Source organism: Etheostoma spectabile, chromosome 24 (genome assembly GCF_008692095.1).
Source record: "Etheostoma spectabile isolate EspeVRDwgs_2016 chromosome 24, UIUC_Espe_1.0, whole genome shotgun sequence".
NCBI classification, from domain to species: Eukaryota; Metazoa; Chordata; class Actinopteri; order Perciformes; family Percidae; genus Etheostoma; species Etheostoma spectabile.
In genome coordinates, this window is record NC_045756.1 from 45,087 (window position 1) to 64,491 (window position 19,405).

A 19,405-nucleotide genomic window follows, 5' to 3' on the forward strand; every position below is an offset into this window, starting at 1 on the left:
AAATGTGGCTCTTAATGTGTGACCCTGGTGCAGTTTGGATGCAGGCTGTCCTCACAAGGAGGGACGTGCACATCCAGGACTTTTTTGCAATATCAGCAGTGTGCTGGTGCTTTTTCTCCTTTTTGTTGTCTTGATGAAAACTGTCTTTGAACGTGTCTCACGGTGTGATACAGTACAACAGGACTGTCTCTCTGGATTGACCCGAAAGATTTCCCCAAACACGTGACACACACCCTGAGGTTTTAGATGGAAAACGAGAACGAGTTACAAAACCACAAGGTATCTGTTACTCATTTAACATGTTTAAGCTAATTAGAAAATGGTACTTTAAGCTCTCATCACATGAACTGACACAGTAATACCGACCCTTCATTAGGAGCATCAGATATGAAGGACAATAACTAAGGACATGTGGAGTAAAGTTACTGATATTTCCGTGCAGGTTCTGGAAAACTTGATCATTTTAAATCAAGGTTGCACAAATAAAAACCTGCTTTGCGTCCTATTAATCGAATGCACGTTCAGTGTTTTATCCCCCCCCCTCGTTTCCTGTGTCGTGGTATTTGTTGTCGTGGAAAATCACCGGGATTGGTCCAGTTTATAAAAACTGGGACCTTTTTGGGGGAATTAAGCTTTTGGAAAACACACTCCATGTTTAAAAAAAAAAAGAAGATCTTTTTGTTATTTAATGCCAACCGAATGTATTGAGAGAAATGTTGTATATATTGTCTGGATATATTGTGCATTTTTTTTGTTTAATTCTGTCTAAAACACACTAACTTTGAGCCCTATTGTTATTGTTTTATTTTAACTTAATATTTATCAGATGCGTTACTCATACAGGAAACAGACATTTGCACTTTTTTTTCCTTTTTTTTGAATTTGTAAATGAAGTGATTGCAAAAATAAAACCTTCAGATGGCGAATAATCCTGTTTGAGTTGCTTCTTGTTTTTAACGTGATGCTTTTTATTTAGTAGACACCAATAAAAACAAGCTCACTTCCATTAAATATACCCTCATTTAATACCAGAAAGACAGATCTTTATGCAGCTTTAACCACAAAAAACAAACCTTTCATAAAGTAATAGTTAAGTTTAATTTCAAGGTGTCTTTAATACGTTTAAATACAACATGTTGAATGAGAAATAAAGAATACATCACATCTCATAGCTGTCCGAAACCTCATCTAAAATATCAGCAAACCGTTAAGTTGCAGCCATATTCCCAAATAATCCAAAAATATGACACGTGTCTCACTAAGGTGAGACATCTGCAGCAGGAGAAGTTACCCTCTCCTTGATCTCCTGTCGTTTGTGGAGAAGGAGAACCAGGAAATCTGGGAAATGCAACGCTACCACGACCCGGCCGAGAGACGGGCGGCGTGGACGCGGAGGTGTCGATTCTACGGAGAAGCATAAAACGGCCTTAACACTCTGCTAGTATTGGATCTCCTCCTCATGATTCCCCCTCCTCTTCCTCATGCTTTGGTCATCTGCTCCTCCTCCACCTCCTCCTCCTCATGCTTTGGTCATCTGCTCCTCTGCTCCTCCTCCACCTCCTCCTCTTAATACTTTGGTTGTCCGCTCCTCCTCCTCTTCCTCTTCATGCTTTGGTTGTCGGCTCCTCCTCCTCTTCCGCCTCCTCCTCCTCATGCTTTGGTTGTCCGCTCCTCCTCCTCCTCTTCATGCTGTGGTTGTACGCTCCTCATCCTCTCGAATCATGCTTTGAGTTCCTGTCGAGCTCATCCTCCTCTTCTCTACTCCTATTCAGCTCTTGGTGTCGTCTACTCCTCTCCTCGTATGCGATGTAGGCCCCACTATCGGCGGTTGTCGCTCTCCTCGAATCCTTCTTCATGCTTTTGTTGTCCGATCTCCTCCTCTCCTCCTCCTCTCCCTGCTTTGGTATGCTCTCCTCTCCTCCTCCTCCCTCCCCTAATGCTTTGGTTCGTTCCGTCTCCTCCTCCTCCTCCTCCTCCTCTCTCTTCTGCTTTGGTTGTCCTCCTCCCCCTCCTCCCTCCTCTCATGCTTTGGTTGTCGCTCCTCCTCCTCCTCCTCTTCTCTCATGCTTTGGTTGTCCGCTCCTCCTCTCCTACCCTCCTCCATCAGCCTCTCATGCTTTGGTTTGTCCTCCTCCTCCACCTCCTCCTCCTCCTCCCTCCTCCTCCTGCGTGGCCCTCTCCACGGTCAGAGTAATACTGCCAGGCGTCTCAACCGCTCCAACACTAGCTGTTTTCTTGCTGCAGCCACTCACACCCACATTCAGACAGGCTCTCTCATAAATAGTGCGTCTTGTCATCATGATCACGTTGCAAATGAGCTTCAGAAAATGGGACTACGTTGCTCTGCTGAGACTAACGTGTATCTAGAATGGGAAGAGAATGAGACATACGTTGTCTCTGAATGGGAACTACGTTTGTCGCTAAATGCGGACTCGCGGACTACGTTGTCTCTGAATGGGGACTTGTTGTCTCTAAATGAGGGACTACGTTGTCGCTGCATGCGGACTACGTTGTCTCTGCATGGGGACTCACGTTGTCTCTGAATGGGACTACGTTGTCTCAAATGGGGGACTATGTTCGTCTTTAAATGGGGGACTACGTGGTATCTGCCATGGCGAGGGACTACGCTGTCTCCCTGCATGGACTACGTTGCTCTGAATGGGACTTACCGTGTCTCTAAATAGGGAAACCGTTGCTCGCGTGGAAAAAAATGGGGGGGACGACGTGCTCTCTGAATGGGACGACAGTCTCGTCTTACGTTGTCTCGGAATGGGACTACATTGGGACCTATGTTGTCTCTGAATGGCGGACTACGTATTCTTCTAACTGGGGGGACTAAGTTTGCGCGTGTCTTCTGAATGGGACTACGTGTCTTGTGGGGGGGACTCGGTGTCTATAAATGGGACTTGACGTGTCTCGAAACAGAGTGACTACGTTGTCTCTGCATGGGACTACGTTGTCTCTGCATGGGACTACGTTGTCTCTGACTGGGACTACGTTGTCTCTGAATGGGACTACTTTACTTTTTAAGCTTTTTAGGAAGACATTTTAGGATACAAACCTGAATGTGTTCTTTAATTATCAACCATTGATTTATTTAATGCCTTTAATCAATCAAGAAGACTCTCTCAGACCTTTCTAAGGAGTTTAAAACTAGTGGTGATATGTCATGATGTGTTATGATACGTTATGATATATTATGTTATGATATGTTATGATATGTTATGATATGTCATGATACGTTATGATACGTTATGTTATGAATTTATGAATGTTAAATGATTATGTTATATGTTATGATAGTCTGATATGTTATATGTTATTGATATATGTCGTATGACTACGGTTATGCTTATGATTATGATACGTCTATGTTAATGATCTGGTTATGCATTATGTATAGGTTATGAATGTCTATTATGTAATGTGTGTTATGATACGTTATGGATATTATGATTATGATATGTTTATAATTTATGATATGTCATGATCGTATGATACGTATGTTATTAGTATGTAGTATGTTATGTTGGTTGATGTTATAATGTTCTTGATATGTATATATCAGTGCCCTTATATGTTATATACGTAATGTATGATCTTGATATGTTATACTGTTTATGTATATGTCATGATAACGTCATTCATTACTTTATGGTTTATGATATGTTATGATATGTTATGATGTGTTATATGTTATGATATGTTATGATGTGTTATATGTTATGATGTGTTATATGTTATGATATGTTATATGTTATGATATGTTATACGTTATGATACGTTACCTCCAGACGGGGGAACAGCTTGGTGAGCTCAGTGAAGAGCGGCAGGAGGACAAACCGGATGAAGTTGGTCTGAGAGGACGGTTTGGACACCTTGTCTCGGTCCATGAAAGGAGACACCGGGAGACCTTTGAGTTTCTCTGTGTCGCTCTGCACAACGGGGACAAAAAGACGGTTTTAACCCTCGTGGTGTCTCCCCGTCAACCATCATCTTTCGCTTTTTCCCACGTTTTAGCTGTTTTTTTGAATTCATAGCCTCATTTTTTAATTTTACATTACATTATACATCATATTTTACATTATACAAAAACTATTTTCCGGGGTTTTTTTCAGTGCTTTGTGCCTTTTTTTTTTGTCATTTTTTCCCGAGGTTTTGGTCACTTTTATTTAAAATGTCATAAAAATCCATAAAACAAACAAAATTCAGTGAAAGTAATCATAATTTCACCTGAAGAACATTGCATGGCATCCATGTTATGTTTAGGCAATTTGGTCGAAAGAAAGCCAAGTTCCTGATACTAAAAATGAAAAAAACGGGTCAAATTGGCCCGTGACTTAATTGGGGTTCTAAAATAAATTATGAAATCAGATTTTACTTCATAATCCATTAACATATATTGTCTTTATCTCAATTTCCAACAGCTGAGATAACATCTATGTTCAGGGAATGCATCAGTCTCTACTAGACCACTATTAAACATGGACGTGGGGTTTGTTTTGTGTCATAAGGTTATAATTCATGTTAAAAATCACTATGGAAACAACATAAGTGTCATATCCAGAATAATGTTCTGAGTCAGGAATACATGTTTATCTCAGGAAATAAGGAAAGGACGCTGATTTCAGGTAGAAAACATGGAACTTGGACCATTTTTTCTTCTTCTAAAAATTTGAAATGGGTCAATTTGACCTGAATACCTTACACGGGTGAAATGTAGATTCAGGCTTTGTGTACAGATTTTATTCATGTGTACTCAAGTTGGTTTGTGGCTTTTACTTCATGATAATTGTTTTCAAACTTAGATTATTAAAAAAAATAAAAATAAAAAGTAAGAAACCAAAGTTTAAGTTTGAGTTTCTGTTCCTGTTTCTTGTGTAAATCCAGTTCCTCTCGAAACTAACGTCCTCTCTCATATGTCTTTTCCACCAAGACTAACCAGATGCTGGTTCTGGTTCTGGTGCTGGTGCCAGTTTCGGTGCTGGTTCTACTCTCCAGTTCTCTAAGAACTGGCTGGATCTTCCCCAGCCTGAGAGCCAGCAGATCGTTGGAGTCCTCCCCAGACCACGGTGGTTCTGGTTTCCCATCCATGTCCAAAGCTAACATCAACAGCTCTCTATGGTTAACAGCTGACCGGGGTTTTCACCTGACGTAACCGGTTCTTATCTCTAGACCAGCACTACGTTGGTGTTGAGTTGGAACCGGTTTTCTTGGCCCAGAGCCAGGTTTATTTGTGTGGAAAAGCAAAGAACCGGTTCGATATTTGGCACCGACTCCGAACCAGACCCAGACCCAGAACTGCCTTAATGGAAAAGACACATCAGTCTCTGGCTTCAGCGGTAGGGCCAGCTGTTTCCTGTCCCTTCCTGTGTTTAGAGGAGCCGAGAAACGGTGAAAACCTGGTTGAAGAACTCCTGCAGCAGACAGTCCAGCCAGGGCTCGGCCACGGCCATCGGCCTGGCCTCGTTGGAGATGTCGCTCACCTTCACCATGATGTTCATCAGCTGGAAACACGCAGAAGACAGCTGGTAAAACCCAGAGAGTCACACGCCTCGTTAATCTCACCTAACCATCATATCTCGTTGTTGGTCTTCTAATTGTCGGATTTGACTTGTCTCATTTGTTTAATCTTGATTTAACTATATACTTTAAAGCACCCTTTGTTTTGAGTGGTGCTGTATCAATTATACATGAAATCATAGATATACGAAAATACTGTAGGTATATTTTCTCAGAGTAGAGTAGCAGTATTTTACATTTTGGTTGTTTGTAGACCGGGAACAGGATTCGGTTTGGTGGTTTCAGGGTGGTGGGAGAAGTAAAAAGGTGACTTAAATAGACCTGAAAGCTTAAAATAAACAATGTCATAAAGCCTTAAAGCAGGGCTGTAGTACTCGAGTCCGGTCTCAAGACCATTTTTCTGTGGGCTCGGACTTGTCTCGGATTCGCTAGCATTTGACCTCGGACTTCGGACCCGAGATTCGGTCTCGGTCTCTGGTCTTGCCCTATATGGCTTTTGGGCTTCTGGTCTGGACCGAGTCCAGATGTCTTTATCATGTTGATGATAATATTGGAGGGAAAGGGAAACCCAAAATGATTGTCTTGATACTGTCATGCATAAGACCTTTATTCTGTCCTGGACTCGGTCTTGACTCGGACTCAAACCTTTTTGGACTCGGTCTTGTCGTGGACTCGAACCTTTATGGACTCGGTCTTGTCGTGGACTCTAACCTCTTTGAACTCCTCTTTGCATTTCACCATTTCATCAATTTATAATTACCTATTTCTATAGATTTATGTATGTAGTTATTTCAGGTATGTGTGGGATTGATGTGGATGTGTTTTTGCATTTGAGAAGTTTTGTATTTTGCGCTTTTTGGTTGTTTTTTTGGAAAATAAGAAATAAGAAAAACGCACAAACATATCTGTAGAAATAAGTGTTTCTGATTTAAGTTGAGACACGTGGCTGTGGTGCTAGTGCTGGATAACTTTTATTTTGGCATTTAGGCGAGAAGAGCATGGATTTTCAAGTGTCTCTGAAGAGGTTAAAGCCACTAAAACACGGAGAAGTGGAAAGAAAATGGTGTCCGGTCCGGTGTGTGTTTACCACTTCCTTGTGCTCCTTGTTGGTGAAGTTGAACCCCGGCTGGATTGTTTTGAACTTGTTGAGGATTTCGTTGTGTCTCGCCATGTCGGTGGCCAGAATACATCTGAAAAATACATATTTCTGTTTTAAAATCCAAACAAGCAACACAGCATCAACATGGATTAAGAGAATCAGGCAGACTCTTACTTGATCATTCCTTCCCGGATGTGTTTGTACTGCTCGCTGGTCACGTTTTTTAGGATGTCGCACTCTTGCTGCAAAGACAAAGTCATTTTTACAACATTTGAATGTTTTTTTTAACAACTAAGGCATGTCTAATTTTAGTTTTCTATTTAGCTGTTTGAATGTTTGCAGACTACAATGTTTTTCAACCATCTTCATGTTGTCCTCATGTTGTCCTCATGTTGTCCTCATGTTGTCTTCATGTTTTCCTCCTTGTCCTCATGTTTCTTCATGTTCCCTCCTGTTGTCCTCATGTTGTCCTCATGTTGCCCTCTGTGTCTCATGTTTCCTCTGTTTCTCATGTTGCCCTCTTGTTGTCCTCATGTTGCCCCTCATGTTGTCTTCATGTTGTCCGTCCATTGTTGTCTTCATGTTGTCTCATGTTGTCTTCATGTTGCCCTCATGTTGCCCTCTGTTGTCTTCAGGTTGGTCTTCATGTTGTGTCCCATGTTGTCTTCATGTTGTCCTCATGTTCCCTCATGTGTCCCATGTTGTCCTCATGTTGTCCTCATGTTGTCTTCATGTTGCTTCCTCATGTTGCCCTCATGTTGCCCGCCCATGTTGTCCTCATGTTGCCCTCATGTTGCCTCATGTTGTCTTTCATGTTGTCTTCATGTTGCCCTCATGTTGCCCTCATGTTGCCCTCATGTTGCCCTCATGTTGTCTCATGTTGTCCTCATGTTGTCCTCTGTTGCTTCATGTCCCCCATGTTGTCCCATTTTCCTCATGTTGTCCTCATGTTGTCCTCATGTTGCCCCATGTTGTCCCCATGTTGTCCCATGTTGTCTCATGTTGTCCTCATGTTGTCTTCATGTTGTCCTCATGTTGTCTTCATGTTGTCCTCTATTGTCCCCATGTTGCCTCATGTTGTCCTCATGTTGCCCTCATGTTGTCTTCATGTTGTCATCATGTTCCTCATGTTGTCCATGTTGTCCTCATGTTGTCCCTGTTGTCCCCATGTTGTCCTCATGTTGTCCTCATGTTGTCCTATATCAATGTGTCTTTTATAATTCCCCAAAATAACATGATTGATTCCAACGCTCTTTGCCAACTACAAATCTCTACTTTCATTAATTTGGGTCTTATCTATTTTTAGCATTGTAAAACAAAGTGAAGTGTTGTTGAAATAGTGTTGAGTAAAAGTTGACATTCCAGTCTGTGATTACATCAACATCCATTCCTTAATTTTAGTCTAAATATTCCAAATTTCTGCTTTTCTAACTCAAACATTAGGTATATTTCCTATAAATGAGGTTTATTGACCATAAATTCCAAAAATAACTGTAAAACTAAAGTTAATAAGTTAGTGTTACGTAGTGTTGGAAACGTCAAATACAAATACTGGGAAAAAAGTTTTTTAAAAGCATCAAAAGTGTTGAAAAAAGGGACAAAAATGTAAGAAAAAGTTTTAAAAAGTGTTGATTTTCCCTTTGTATATCTAATTGTATTATTGTTATTGGCAGGGATGGCCTAAAGCAAGCTGGTTGAATCCCCAGACCGACAGGATGAAGTCTGGGTTTTGAAGGACCAGCAGGCTGTAGTTCTCCTCCCGTGGGTGGTCATTACCACCGCTGAGGTGCCCTTGAGCAAGGCGCTTAACCCCCAACCGCTCCAGCTGCTCAGTGGACAGCAGCTCAGACCACCGGTACGAATGTGTAACTGTGTGAATGTGTTCTCAGTCGACTTACCTGGATAAATAAAGGTTCAATTAAAAACCCTAACCCTAACCCTAAATACAATTTTAGTTGTACTTTTGATAAAAGGCCAAAAACAAAAGTTAAAGTCAATAATTTCCCTGCTTTTAATTAAAAAAATAACTCATGAATTTCACAAATTTTGGAGTGAGACACCTATATCAATCTGCTTTATCAATAGCAGCTCATTCCAAATGTTTTCATAATTCACTTTACCAATACCTCACACATTATATGCAGCATGATCTGAGTATTTCCAGTCATACTTTGGTTTTTTACACCGCCTCCAGCCCATTATTTGGGAGATGATCCGGGTCTCCGTACCTTGGCCATGATGCCGAAGGCGACGGCACAGTGGTGGTTCTCCAGCGGCGAGATGTCGTTGTAGCGAAGCGCCAAGTCGGTCTGAGCGTTGATCTGTGTGACATTCACAAAAAATCAACATACAGATCAGAAATGAGCCAACGCCTGGCGATGGCGAGACGAAGACACGGACGGGTCAGGTGACCTGGTAGACGTTGTTGTAGCCGGGGTGGTCAAGGTCGTGGCACAGGGCAGAGGTCAACAGGATCAACAGGTCGATTCTCGCTACTTTACTCCCGAGGTCGCTCAGCCAGATCAGCCCGTACATCTGCACGACAACACACCGGTAACAGCTCCGCAAACTACCCCCCAGGGGTGTATACCGGGGGGTTATTGGCTCTCACTCATAGAAACACCTGCATGTTGGCGAATATGCAAAAAAAAAATGCAATTTTTGTTGTTTATTGAATATATTTTTCAAATCAAAATGTGTAAAACTCCAAATAAATTGTTATAAATTCAGTGGTGAAAGATCCTTTACGCAACTAAAAGTAGAAACACTACAAATAAAAAGTCTGGATTATTACTCTATATCATTGTTATATTATTACGTTATTATTATTACTATTATGCCATAGGATCATTATTATTATTATTGGGTTACTTTCATGTTGGAGTCGTTTAAGGTGACGCTCATTTTGGGGAGTTAAATCACATTTTGTCAATTTAATTTTAATCTGAAAAGTAACTTCAGCAAGTCAGTTTGCCTAATTGTACCTTAATATATACTGGGAGGTTATTGGCTTTCCCACATAGAAAAACCTGTATGTTGGCAAATATTATAGGTTGCAATGTTTGTTGTATATTAAATATATTTTATATATCAAAATGTGTAAAACTTCATATAAATTGTCATGAATTCAGGGGTGAAAAGTAGAAACACTACAAATAAAAGTCTTGCATTTAAGTAAAAAAGGTTTGGAGCACAAACTGGTCTTTACAGGTAAATTAATACTTAATACTCTGGACCATAGGATCATAATTATTATTATTATTATTGTGTTATTTTCATGTTGGAGTGGATTAAGGTGACTCCAACTGTCATTTTGGGGAGTTAAATCACATTTTATCGATGGAATTTTAATCTGAAAAGTAACTTCAGCGAGTAAATGAACTTGGTTCCTTTGCGTAATTGTACCTTAATATATTTTTGTTTTTTGGGGATCCCTGTGGTGATGACGGCCTCTCAGCAGCAGTTACCTTCTCTTCTCTCACATATAAAACACCATGTGTGGGGGGGTGTGGTGCACAGCTCAGTCCCGTAGGGAGGGGGGGGAACCAGAGGGTCGCTGGTTCAAGTCTGCATACGGACCAAAGTATGGTGGTGGACTGGTAGCTGGAGAGGTGCCAGTGGGCCCTGCCAAGGTGCTCTTGAGCAAGCCACCGAACTGCTTGGGGTGCCTTTCAATGGGCAGCCCCCCCCCCCCCCACACACACACACACACACACACTGACATCTCTCCATTAGTACATGCATAGGTACTGAGCATGTGTGTGTAGTTCAGGCCTGTGTGTAATAACAGCAGAGTGTAAACTGGAATTTCCCCTTGTGGGACTAATAATTAATAATAATTATTATTATTATTATTATATTCCCTGCATATCATCATTGTCCCTCTTGCTGTCCTCCAGCTGAAAGACATGGGGCGTGGCGTTTGTCCTCCTCGGGTCGTACCATCTGAGTGACGCAGAAGCAGTGCCTGAAGTTGTGGAAGGGGATGGTGTTGTAGTGGCAGTAGACCTGGAACAGGAAGTTCTGCAGGACGTCCAGCTCCATGTGGAACGCCGTCAGGAAACCCAGGTCGGTGAACATCACCTGGAGGAGCACCAGCATCTCCTCCTCCTCCCACTGCCTGTGGGGAGACACACACACACACACACACACACACCACACACACACCACACACACACACACACACAGACACACACCTATCTCTTACACCTGCGTGGGGGTGGGAGTCTGGGAGTGTGTTTGTTCTCACCAGTTGTCAAAAACAGGAGTTTTCAGCTGCTCTCTCACGTCTTCTGTCACCTGCAGCGTGCTGCGATGAAACAAGACAGACGCCAGTTACCATGCTTCACTCTTCTGACAACACAGTAAAATCATAAAAATATAAAAATATGGATTATGAGAGGGCCCTCACCTTGTCTAGAGAGAGACACAAACTCACAGAGGCTCAAGTCATTGTGTCTCTCTGTGTCATCTCCGTCTCTGTGATGGTTTGGCATTTACTGTATTTTTAATAACTTTACATCTCTCTAGTAACTAATTCTCTTTGTGGTCATATTGCATCTCTTGTGATGTTTTGCATCTGTTTTTAGTCATTTTTGCTTGTCTATGTATTATTTATGTCTCTCTGTGCTCATTTTGTGTCTCCTTGTAGTCATTTTTCATCTTTTGTGATTTTTTGCATCTATTTTTAGTCATTTTTGCTTGTCTATGTATTAATTTCTGTCTCTTTGTGGTCCTATTGCGTCTCCTTGTAGTCGTTTTGCAACTGTTTGTAGTCATGTTACAGTCCTTTTTTGTAGTTTTGGGTCTCTTTGTAGCCATTTTGGATCGGTTGTCTTGTGTCTATTTTCAGTCATTAAGCGTCTCTTTGTGGATGTTTTGCGTCTCTAGTCATTTTGTGTCTCTTTGTGTATGTTTGGGGTCATTAATCATCTCTTTGTTGGGCCCAGGTGCTTGGTAGGCCCATCGAATCATTTAATTAAGGAGTTACCTCATATTAAGGAACTTCCTGCGGACTTGCTGGCGCTCCTCGTGCACGCTTAGCTGAGAGGTTTTGGGTTTCAGGGCCACCTTGGAGAGCTGATGGTTCCTGTCCTCCTTAAATAGACCCATCCAGCTCAGGTGCTCCAAACTCTGACACAAAGAGAAATTAAACTCTCGTTACCAATAAAGCTTTAATATTCAGATTAAGCTGGAATGTGCTTGGCGTTACGTCAGACCCAAGTGAAGCCTCAAATGTGGCTTCCTAAAGTTCAGTTGTGTTTGTGTGATTAATAAACCTCCAGCTTCCTCTTAAAAGACTCCACTTGGCTCTTCAGATCTGAGATGATAGTGGGAGTCTTCCCCAAGTCCTCGTTGACTCTGCTCTCCAGATAATGCAGCCTGAAGATGGAGACCGGACACAACAGTGAGTGTTTTTGTCACCCACACGCTTCAATAATCACACAATATCATCATTTACAGGATGCACTCACCTGTATTCCATGGTGTCCAGGTCTTGTGGCATCCCCACACCTGGACATGGACACAGGAAACACACAAAAGACTTGACCTTGTAGAACAAAATCATAACATCAGAAATATTTCAAACCAAAATAAAGTCAGATTTTGATCCGATAACAGTGGTTCTCGAAACCTTAAAATGTAACCCTTGTGTTGTCTTCCCGTTATGAATGCACGTTCGTTAGGAACTTTTTTAAACAACATTTTTTTGTGCTTTTCCGATGTTTTTGGTGCTTTTTCTGATTTATTTCTCACTTTTTCCAGCTATTGGTGCTTTTTTTTAAAAACCTGAGCTGCTTTAATAACAGGTTTTACACTTATTCTTGGAATTCATGGTCAACAAACCTCATTTATATCAAATTATACATGAGTTTTTAGCTAAAAAAAGCAGAAATTATGAATTATTTCGACTAATAGTGAAGATCAGAGGATGTTGAGTGGATCTCAGATGTGTAGATGTCAAAGTTTAGTCCGGATACGGTTTGGAAACCTTTAAGAAAAAAGAATTCAAATGCTATAAAATTAAATAAAACACCCACAAAATTCACTGAAAGTAATCATCAATTTTACCTAAACAACGTCTGGAATCCTCCATGTTATTTTTGGGCTATTTGGTTGAAAGAAATCCATATTTCTGATATAAAACCCTTTGAAACGGGTCAATTTGACCCGAGGACAACACCAGGGTTAAAGGTCTTTTTCACAGATTCTTTAATTTATAGGATTTTAAGAGGCCTGAAGTGTTGAAAATATCCAGAAAAACCCACATTTAAAATATATTCAATCTAGAAAATATTGTTAATTTCCTAAGACACAATACCGAGGACATGACCTCAAAACTATTTAAAAAAACACCATCTTTTAGGGACTTTGGGTCAAAACATCTGTTTTAAAACCGTTCTCATTCCAGAAGAAACTCTGCTCACTCGTCAGATTTGACGCCACCACCTCCAGGCGGTAGTACGAGTCCTCGCTGTTGGTCTCCAGCCGGGGGGAGATGTTCACCACGCTGCCGCTTGGGTTGTACATCTTCAGGATGTGGTGAGGCCCGACCTCCGCAGCCGCTCGGAACAGGTCTGGCACACGCACACGGGATTAAGGAGTGGTAGAAATCATGTTTTATGGATTTGTCATTAGTACATTTTTGGCCTTTCTTAGAGTGATGATAGGAAATAAGAAAAGACAGAACGATGTGTGAGTGACACAGGTCAAAACACACTGTAGTACTGTACTACGTCTTTTTATGTTATATATAAATAACTTATATAAAACTCTTTATTTCATCTGTGTGCCTGTTATTGCTGTCTTTAACAGTCAAGGGCCCAGTTGGTTTATTAATCTCTGTCTCTAGAGGACAACAGAGGACAAAGAGGACCTGTCAAAGCCACATGGGGGTCAGGTCCTTACTCAGAAGCCACAGGAACATTCAGATTATTAGAAGCCTCTCGTATACATGCCCCACTCCTATAGGTCTTTAACATTTTGACATGTGATTAAATTGCATGTGTAATAAAGCTGTCACATTGATTTACAGATTTATGATTACGTCTCTAAAATCAGCAGCTTCAGAAAACTATCTCCCTTACCTTTGACATCTGCAGCAGAGCAGTCGGCTCTGAACTCTGCGTGCTCCAGCCTCCCGTGAACCATGAAGTGAATGATTTTTGTCGTCATCCCGGACCCAGGAAGGACGCGACCTGCTCCAGAAATGAAGACGGGGCCCCTCGACTCTGACATGAATACCTTGAGTCTGTGGAGGGTCACCTGCAGCTGACAGAGAGCCCGCCCACTCAAGTGGGGATTACTTAACTGGCCTACTGGGCATGGGCACAGAGTGTCAGGAAGCCCCCAACCACAACCACAAAGAGATAAAAAAAGACTAAACAGAGACACAGAAACCATTATAGAGACACAAAATGAACACAAAGACACACAAACCCACAAGAGATGCATTTGACCACAAAGAATCAGAATCAGAACCAGCTTTATTTGCCAGGTTTGAGGACACATCTGAGGAATTTTGCTTTGGATCATATTGCTCACAATGCGCTTACACATACAAAACAAACAATACATACACACTAATATATACACACTCTAAACAGGAACAATATAGACAGGTTGAGGCAATGAAGAGTGCAAAGTATGCAGGAGTAAGTTCTGATTTATATTTTAATTGTGGAGCATAGTGCAAAGGGTGCTGGAATAAATAGTATTATGTTTAAGTATTAAGTTTATTTTTTGAAATTGGCTTTGCTGTATTTAATGCCTTGTTTGTTTGTATATTTGTATTCTGAATGACTAAAATTAATTAAAAATAAAAATAATAATCCGCACCCCCCTCTAACTGCAGCGGGTGTAGTTGCGCGGCCCGGCCGCATGGTGTCGCCGTTTCTGCACCACAGGCTCTACGGCGTCTGCTACGGGACATGCGATGATTTACCATGACAAGTAATGCTTCTGTCGTCTTTTAATCACAGCGAATGACTTGTGGACGGCCAGCTGAGGGGTTTATACATCGAAATGGCCTGAGGATTAAGTTGTGTGAAGTAACGCAGTAAAGTGAGTTGTTGCTAGGCAGTAATGTAAAGTAACGGTAGCCTAGTTTGTGGCCGCAGGCAGCGTCGGACTTTTTTCTTTTTTTCTTTTTTGGGAACAATTCAGTCCATCCGGTGAGTGAGTCTCTAACCGGTCCCTGAATCAATAACTTATTAATTAACACACAAGAAACAGGTGAGTAACAGTGTAGCTCACGGTGGTGCTCCGTAGCTGCTGCTAACTTAACTTAGCCGGCTTAGCTAACACTAGCTTGGCTGTATTTGGGATAAAAGCTTGCTAGTAGCAGGCTAGTGTGCTAGCATGAGAAGCTAACTGCTACATAAACTGTGTTGACATATAACGTCCATCTGCATAGTGAGGCACTTAGCTAAACCTAAAGCAGCATTACTATCTTTAACTCTGAGCTTCACGTTTTAAATAGATATTTACGTCAAATATATGCAAAAAAAGAGACCCTGCAAGAAAAAGCATCCTTCATTAACATGTATTATTTCAGGCTAGATGAAAGAAAACATGTTCAAAACACGTTGTTTCTGTACTTTGTCCATGTGTCCATAAAACGTTATTTCCTCTAAATTCATCGAAGGTTAGCATAAGAGAATGCGTCATTTGCACATTTAAACACACCATTTCAGAAAACTTGTAATACAAAAACAGAATTGTCTTAATGTAACGTTAAATAACCAACTGGGAAATACTTTCTTAACTGTGAACTTCGCCTGATTGTCTCCCTTTTCTTGCTGTCTTTTCGTTACAGGTGAATGAAGTGCATTGTGAAAAGCAGCCCTCCCCTGCAGGATGTTATGGTGCTCCTTCACCAGCGTTAGCATGCTCTTAAAGAGAATTACTGCTGTATAAACGGGGCCAAGTATCCTACAGCCGGTCCTGGAAACTGTAAGGACTTTGGTGAACAAAACGTGAGGAGAAACAGCTCCTTGGAGGTCTGCTTGTGCGTTTTCTGTCCCAGGCAGCAGCCATGGAGGAGGAGGTGAGCATGGAGTATTTGCTGGAGCAGGTGATGCAGAAGGACCTGGGGAAGAGGCTCCAGGTGGGCCAGGAGATCATGGAGCTCATCCTGGACGAGGAGAAGTCCCCCGACATGGAGCGGGACCAGACCCTGCTGGACAGGATGGTGGACACAGTGGCCAGCTCCTGGGTCAACTCCAGCAACTTCAAGGTGAGCACAAGATACCTGTGGCTGGGAGAAATTAAAAAAATTAAATAAAAACACTCCATCTCGCTCAACATATGTTTTAAAAATAACTGTAGTGATGCTATTGAACAAGACACTTCACTCTCAGCTGTTGCGTAACAGCTGCTTGGTGCATGTTAGACAGGTGTTGGCATATGAAACTAGACCCTAAAATATATTAGAAATGAACCTAAAATTAGAGCTTTAGAAGTTAAAACATGGCTTTTGTCACCATGACAAGCGGTTTTCAGTGTGTGTGCTCCATTGGTTTAATAATTGACGTTATAGTGTTTATATGCGTTCATATTTAGGGTTACAGGTCGGCTTGAGTCTATCCAAGCACGTACTGATAACAGAACTTCATACTATTAAGAAGTATTTTCATCTTCTCCAAACGTCACTCATATAACATATATATTCTAAAACTGGAACCCTTACAAATAGAGGTTTTTCTAACCTTAGTATGTACTCCATTGGCTTAATTATTGATATTTTAGTGATTGGTTTAAGTGTTCGTACTTAGGGTTACAGTTCTGCTGCTCCTGCATGTGCTTAACAGGATAATAACAGAAGTTCCTATTCTTAAAGTCTTTTTTTTTGCTGTTATCTTCTCCAAATGCACTTGTTTAACTCAAGTAATATGTTACATATGTAATTACCTGTTCACGATGCATCGTTACATCCCTACCACCGAGTGTGGAGGGCCACGGTAGCTGTCGGGCCTCCAGTCAGGATGATGGGATTCACTGCAGGGGGGGCTTAAAGGAAACCTGTTGATACGGATTCCTTCAGGTGTCGGGGACAAACTGTCCTCAGGGAGCTCTTTATGCACAGAGGGGTTGTCCCCCCCCCCCCCCTCCCCTCATGTTGGCAGGGTGGCTGATAGATTAACCTGTACCTGCCTGTGTACTGCAGGATCCCCTCACTCCTGTGGCCCTGGTGCAGGATTTGCATGCCGTCCATGAACGTTTATGTGTAATTTATGCAGATATGAAGCCGCTGATTAATCAATACACGGAGCTCACAGTAACGTAGAGCTGCAGTTTAGCAGCTACGTGGTGTCAGGATGGATGATCTCACTCTATAGGCTCTTTAATGTAGTGCTCCTATGCTAATATATATACAGTCAGGAGGAATCAAACCCTGATAGATGCAGTTTCTTCTCGTCTGGCTTCATCAGATAGTTTTCTAGCATTCTGGCTTTCTTGTTAATGGATTTATTTGTAGCTTTAACTGAGTCTTGTGAAATGTCAATGTTCCTATTTTTCATCTTGTAGTCTCCGCTTTGCTTTTTTGCTGATAATATTTCTTCAATTACGAGTCCATTAGTCCAGGGTTGGGGTTTAGGATTAGGACTGTTTGGTCAACTACTGAACTTAATTACTTAATCTCAATATTTAATGTTAGTTGCAATAGTCGTGACACTAAAATGCCAAATTTGTCAGTGGAGTTTGGTGTCAGGCACCTTTTTTTTTGCTATACAAACAATAAGGCGGATGAGACTGAGCGGAGCTGACTATATGATCTAAACTATCAATCAATAAATCAATCAATCAATCAGACTTTATTTCTAAAGCACATTTAAAAACAACCAGGTTGAACCAAAGCGCTGGACAGTGACATGAAACAATAAATAGACAGAATAGCATGTTACTTAAGCAGTTGCACATTTGGTTTTCCCATCCTGTATAAATTTAAATATTTGTTCTTATATTTTATTATTATTATTATTTTATTTCATGTACATTGCATGTATGTATATTGTTTTCCTAGTATCTCATTTATAGTTATATTCTGTGTTGTGTGACTAATGTACGTGTGCTGCTATAACACCGTAATTTCCCATTTTTTGGGGATCAATATCTATCTATCTATCTATCTACATATCTCTCTATCTATCTATCTATCTATCTATCTACATATCTCTCTATCTATCTAACTATCTATCTACATATCTCTATCTATCTATCTACATATCTCTATCTATCTATCTATCTATCTATCTACATATCTCTCTATCTATCTACATATATCTATCTATCTATCTATCTATCTATCTATCTATCTATCTATCTATCTACATATCTCTATCTATCTATCTATCTATCTACATATCTCTATCTATCTATCTATCTATCTATCTACATATCTCTCTATCTATCTACATATATCTATCTATCTATCTATCTATCTATCTATCTATCTATCTATCTATCTACATATCTATCTATCTATCTACATATCTCTATCTATCTATCTATCTACATATCTATCTATCTATCTCTCTATCTATCTATCTATCTATCTATCTACATATCTCTCTATCTATCCATCTATCCATCTATCCATCTATCCATCTATCCATCTATCCATCTATCCATCTATCCATCTATCCATCTATCTATCTAATACAACACCAGACAAATCCAACACAGTTCTCATGCTGGATTAAAAGCCAAACTACACACTGACTTCAGACACATACCGACACAACCAATCACATCGCTGCTTGATGTGCTGCCCTGCAAACGCAGCCTCCTCCGGTCCTGTTGACATCCGTGGGGGGGTCTGTAAGGGGGACGAGTTCTCCCAGGCGATTACGTGTCAGCGATGGGGGCCTTGAGCTTAATTTACCAGCAGCATTAGCCCAGTTTCCCTCCCTGTGTGCGCCAGCCGAGCTGCAGCGTCCTGCCTCCCTGTGCTTTAACGTGGTAGTAAAACTCTTCAGAAAGACGGAGGAGCGCTGCTTCCCGTGCCGTTAGCGCGATGGTTCTTGTTAATTGATTGGAGGGCAGTGAGCAGGCTAAATATATCAGCCGTTGATACATGCAGACAGCTTAATGGCTCGTAGTAAAAGGCTGCAGTTAGACGCTGGACTGTCTAAATAAACCTTGTTTATTCACCTTGTCAGGATGATATAAACGTCCATTTAAATCCCCTATCATACTGACATATTTTTATTGAAAATATAACAGCAATGCAGAAATGAGGCTTGTGTCAAATTAAATTTTGCGCCCATATATTTAAATAGATTTCCTACTTTGTACTGCAACTGTTGCTCAGTAGTTTCCTCAGGATGGTTTTTATCTTATTTAACTAAGATTAGGGTGGTCACTAACGATCATTTTCACTATTAATTTATCTGCTAATTGTTGTTTGGCCTATAGGATATCCATATTTTTTTATTATAGTCATTCGATTCATCTGCATAATTCATTCATTCAATTTTAAATATTTATTTTCCACTTTTGCATTTTTTCAAACAAAGACCACGTCCGCCACTCTCATTAAAAATAATCTGATCTAATGATTGTAGTTGTGCTCCAGTGGACTGTTTTAGCAAGTTTTGTCTTTGAGATTTTTGAATGTTCTTTATTTTATTATCTGCTGGCTTTGCCAGAGTTCAAGACACAGATATTGTGATAATAATGGTCCAAAATGATGTGAAATTGCATTGTTTTTAATAGAAAAAGTAAAAATATAGACAATAGAGACACACACACACACAACACCACACACACACCACACTG

At 40.8% G+C, this 19,405-nt stretch overlaps 2 protein-coding genes across 2 annotated transcripts in view; one reads left to right on the forward strand and one right to left on the reverse strand.

Annotated features, from left to right (window-relative positions):
* Nucleotides 1-2,111: 2,111 nt before the first annotated feature.
* LOC116674241 (high affinity cGMP-specific 3',5'-cyclic phosphodiesterase 9A) lies at nucleotides 2,112-13,958 on the reverse strand. Its single transcript, XM_032506842.1, has 14 exons — nucleotides 13,711-13,958; nucleotides 13,051-13,200; nucleotides 12,097-12,136; nucleotides 11,902-12,004; nucleotides 11,613-11,755; nucleotides 10,872-10,931; nucleotides 10,565-10,742; nucleotides 9,035-9,157; nucleotides 8,851-8,943; nucleotides 6,797-6,864; nucleotides 6,611-6,713; nucleotides 5,403-5,507; nucleotides 3,789-3,935; nucleotides 2,112-2,318 (listed from the first exon to the last, which is right to left on the reverse strand). The coding sequence occupies exons 1-14, from the start codon at nucleotides 13,859-13,861 to the stop codon at nucleotides 2,112-2,114; spliced, it is 1,671 nt and encodes a 556-aa protein (XP_032362733.1). The 5' UTR covers nucleotides 13,862-13,958.
* A 587-nt stretch (nucleotides 13,959-14,545) lies between these two features.
* The window catches only part of LOC116673800 (CLIP-associating protein 1), a gene marked incomplete in the record, with an annotated part of 89,945 nt that continues 85,085 nt past the window's right edge, over nucleotides 14,546-19,405 (forward strand). Inside the window, 2 exon segments of the mRNA XM_032506069.1 lie at nucleotides 14,546-14,857; nucleotides 15,441-15,860. Of these exon segments, the coding sequence (XP_032361960.1) occupies nucleotides 15,660-15,860 (201 nt within the window).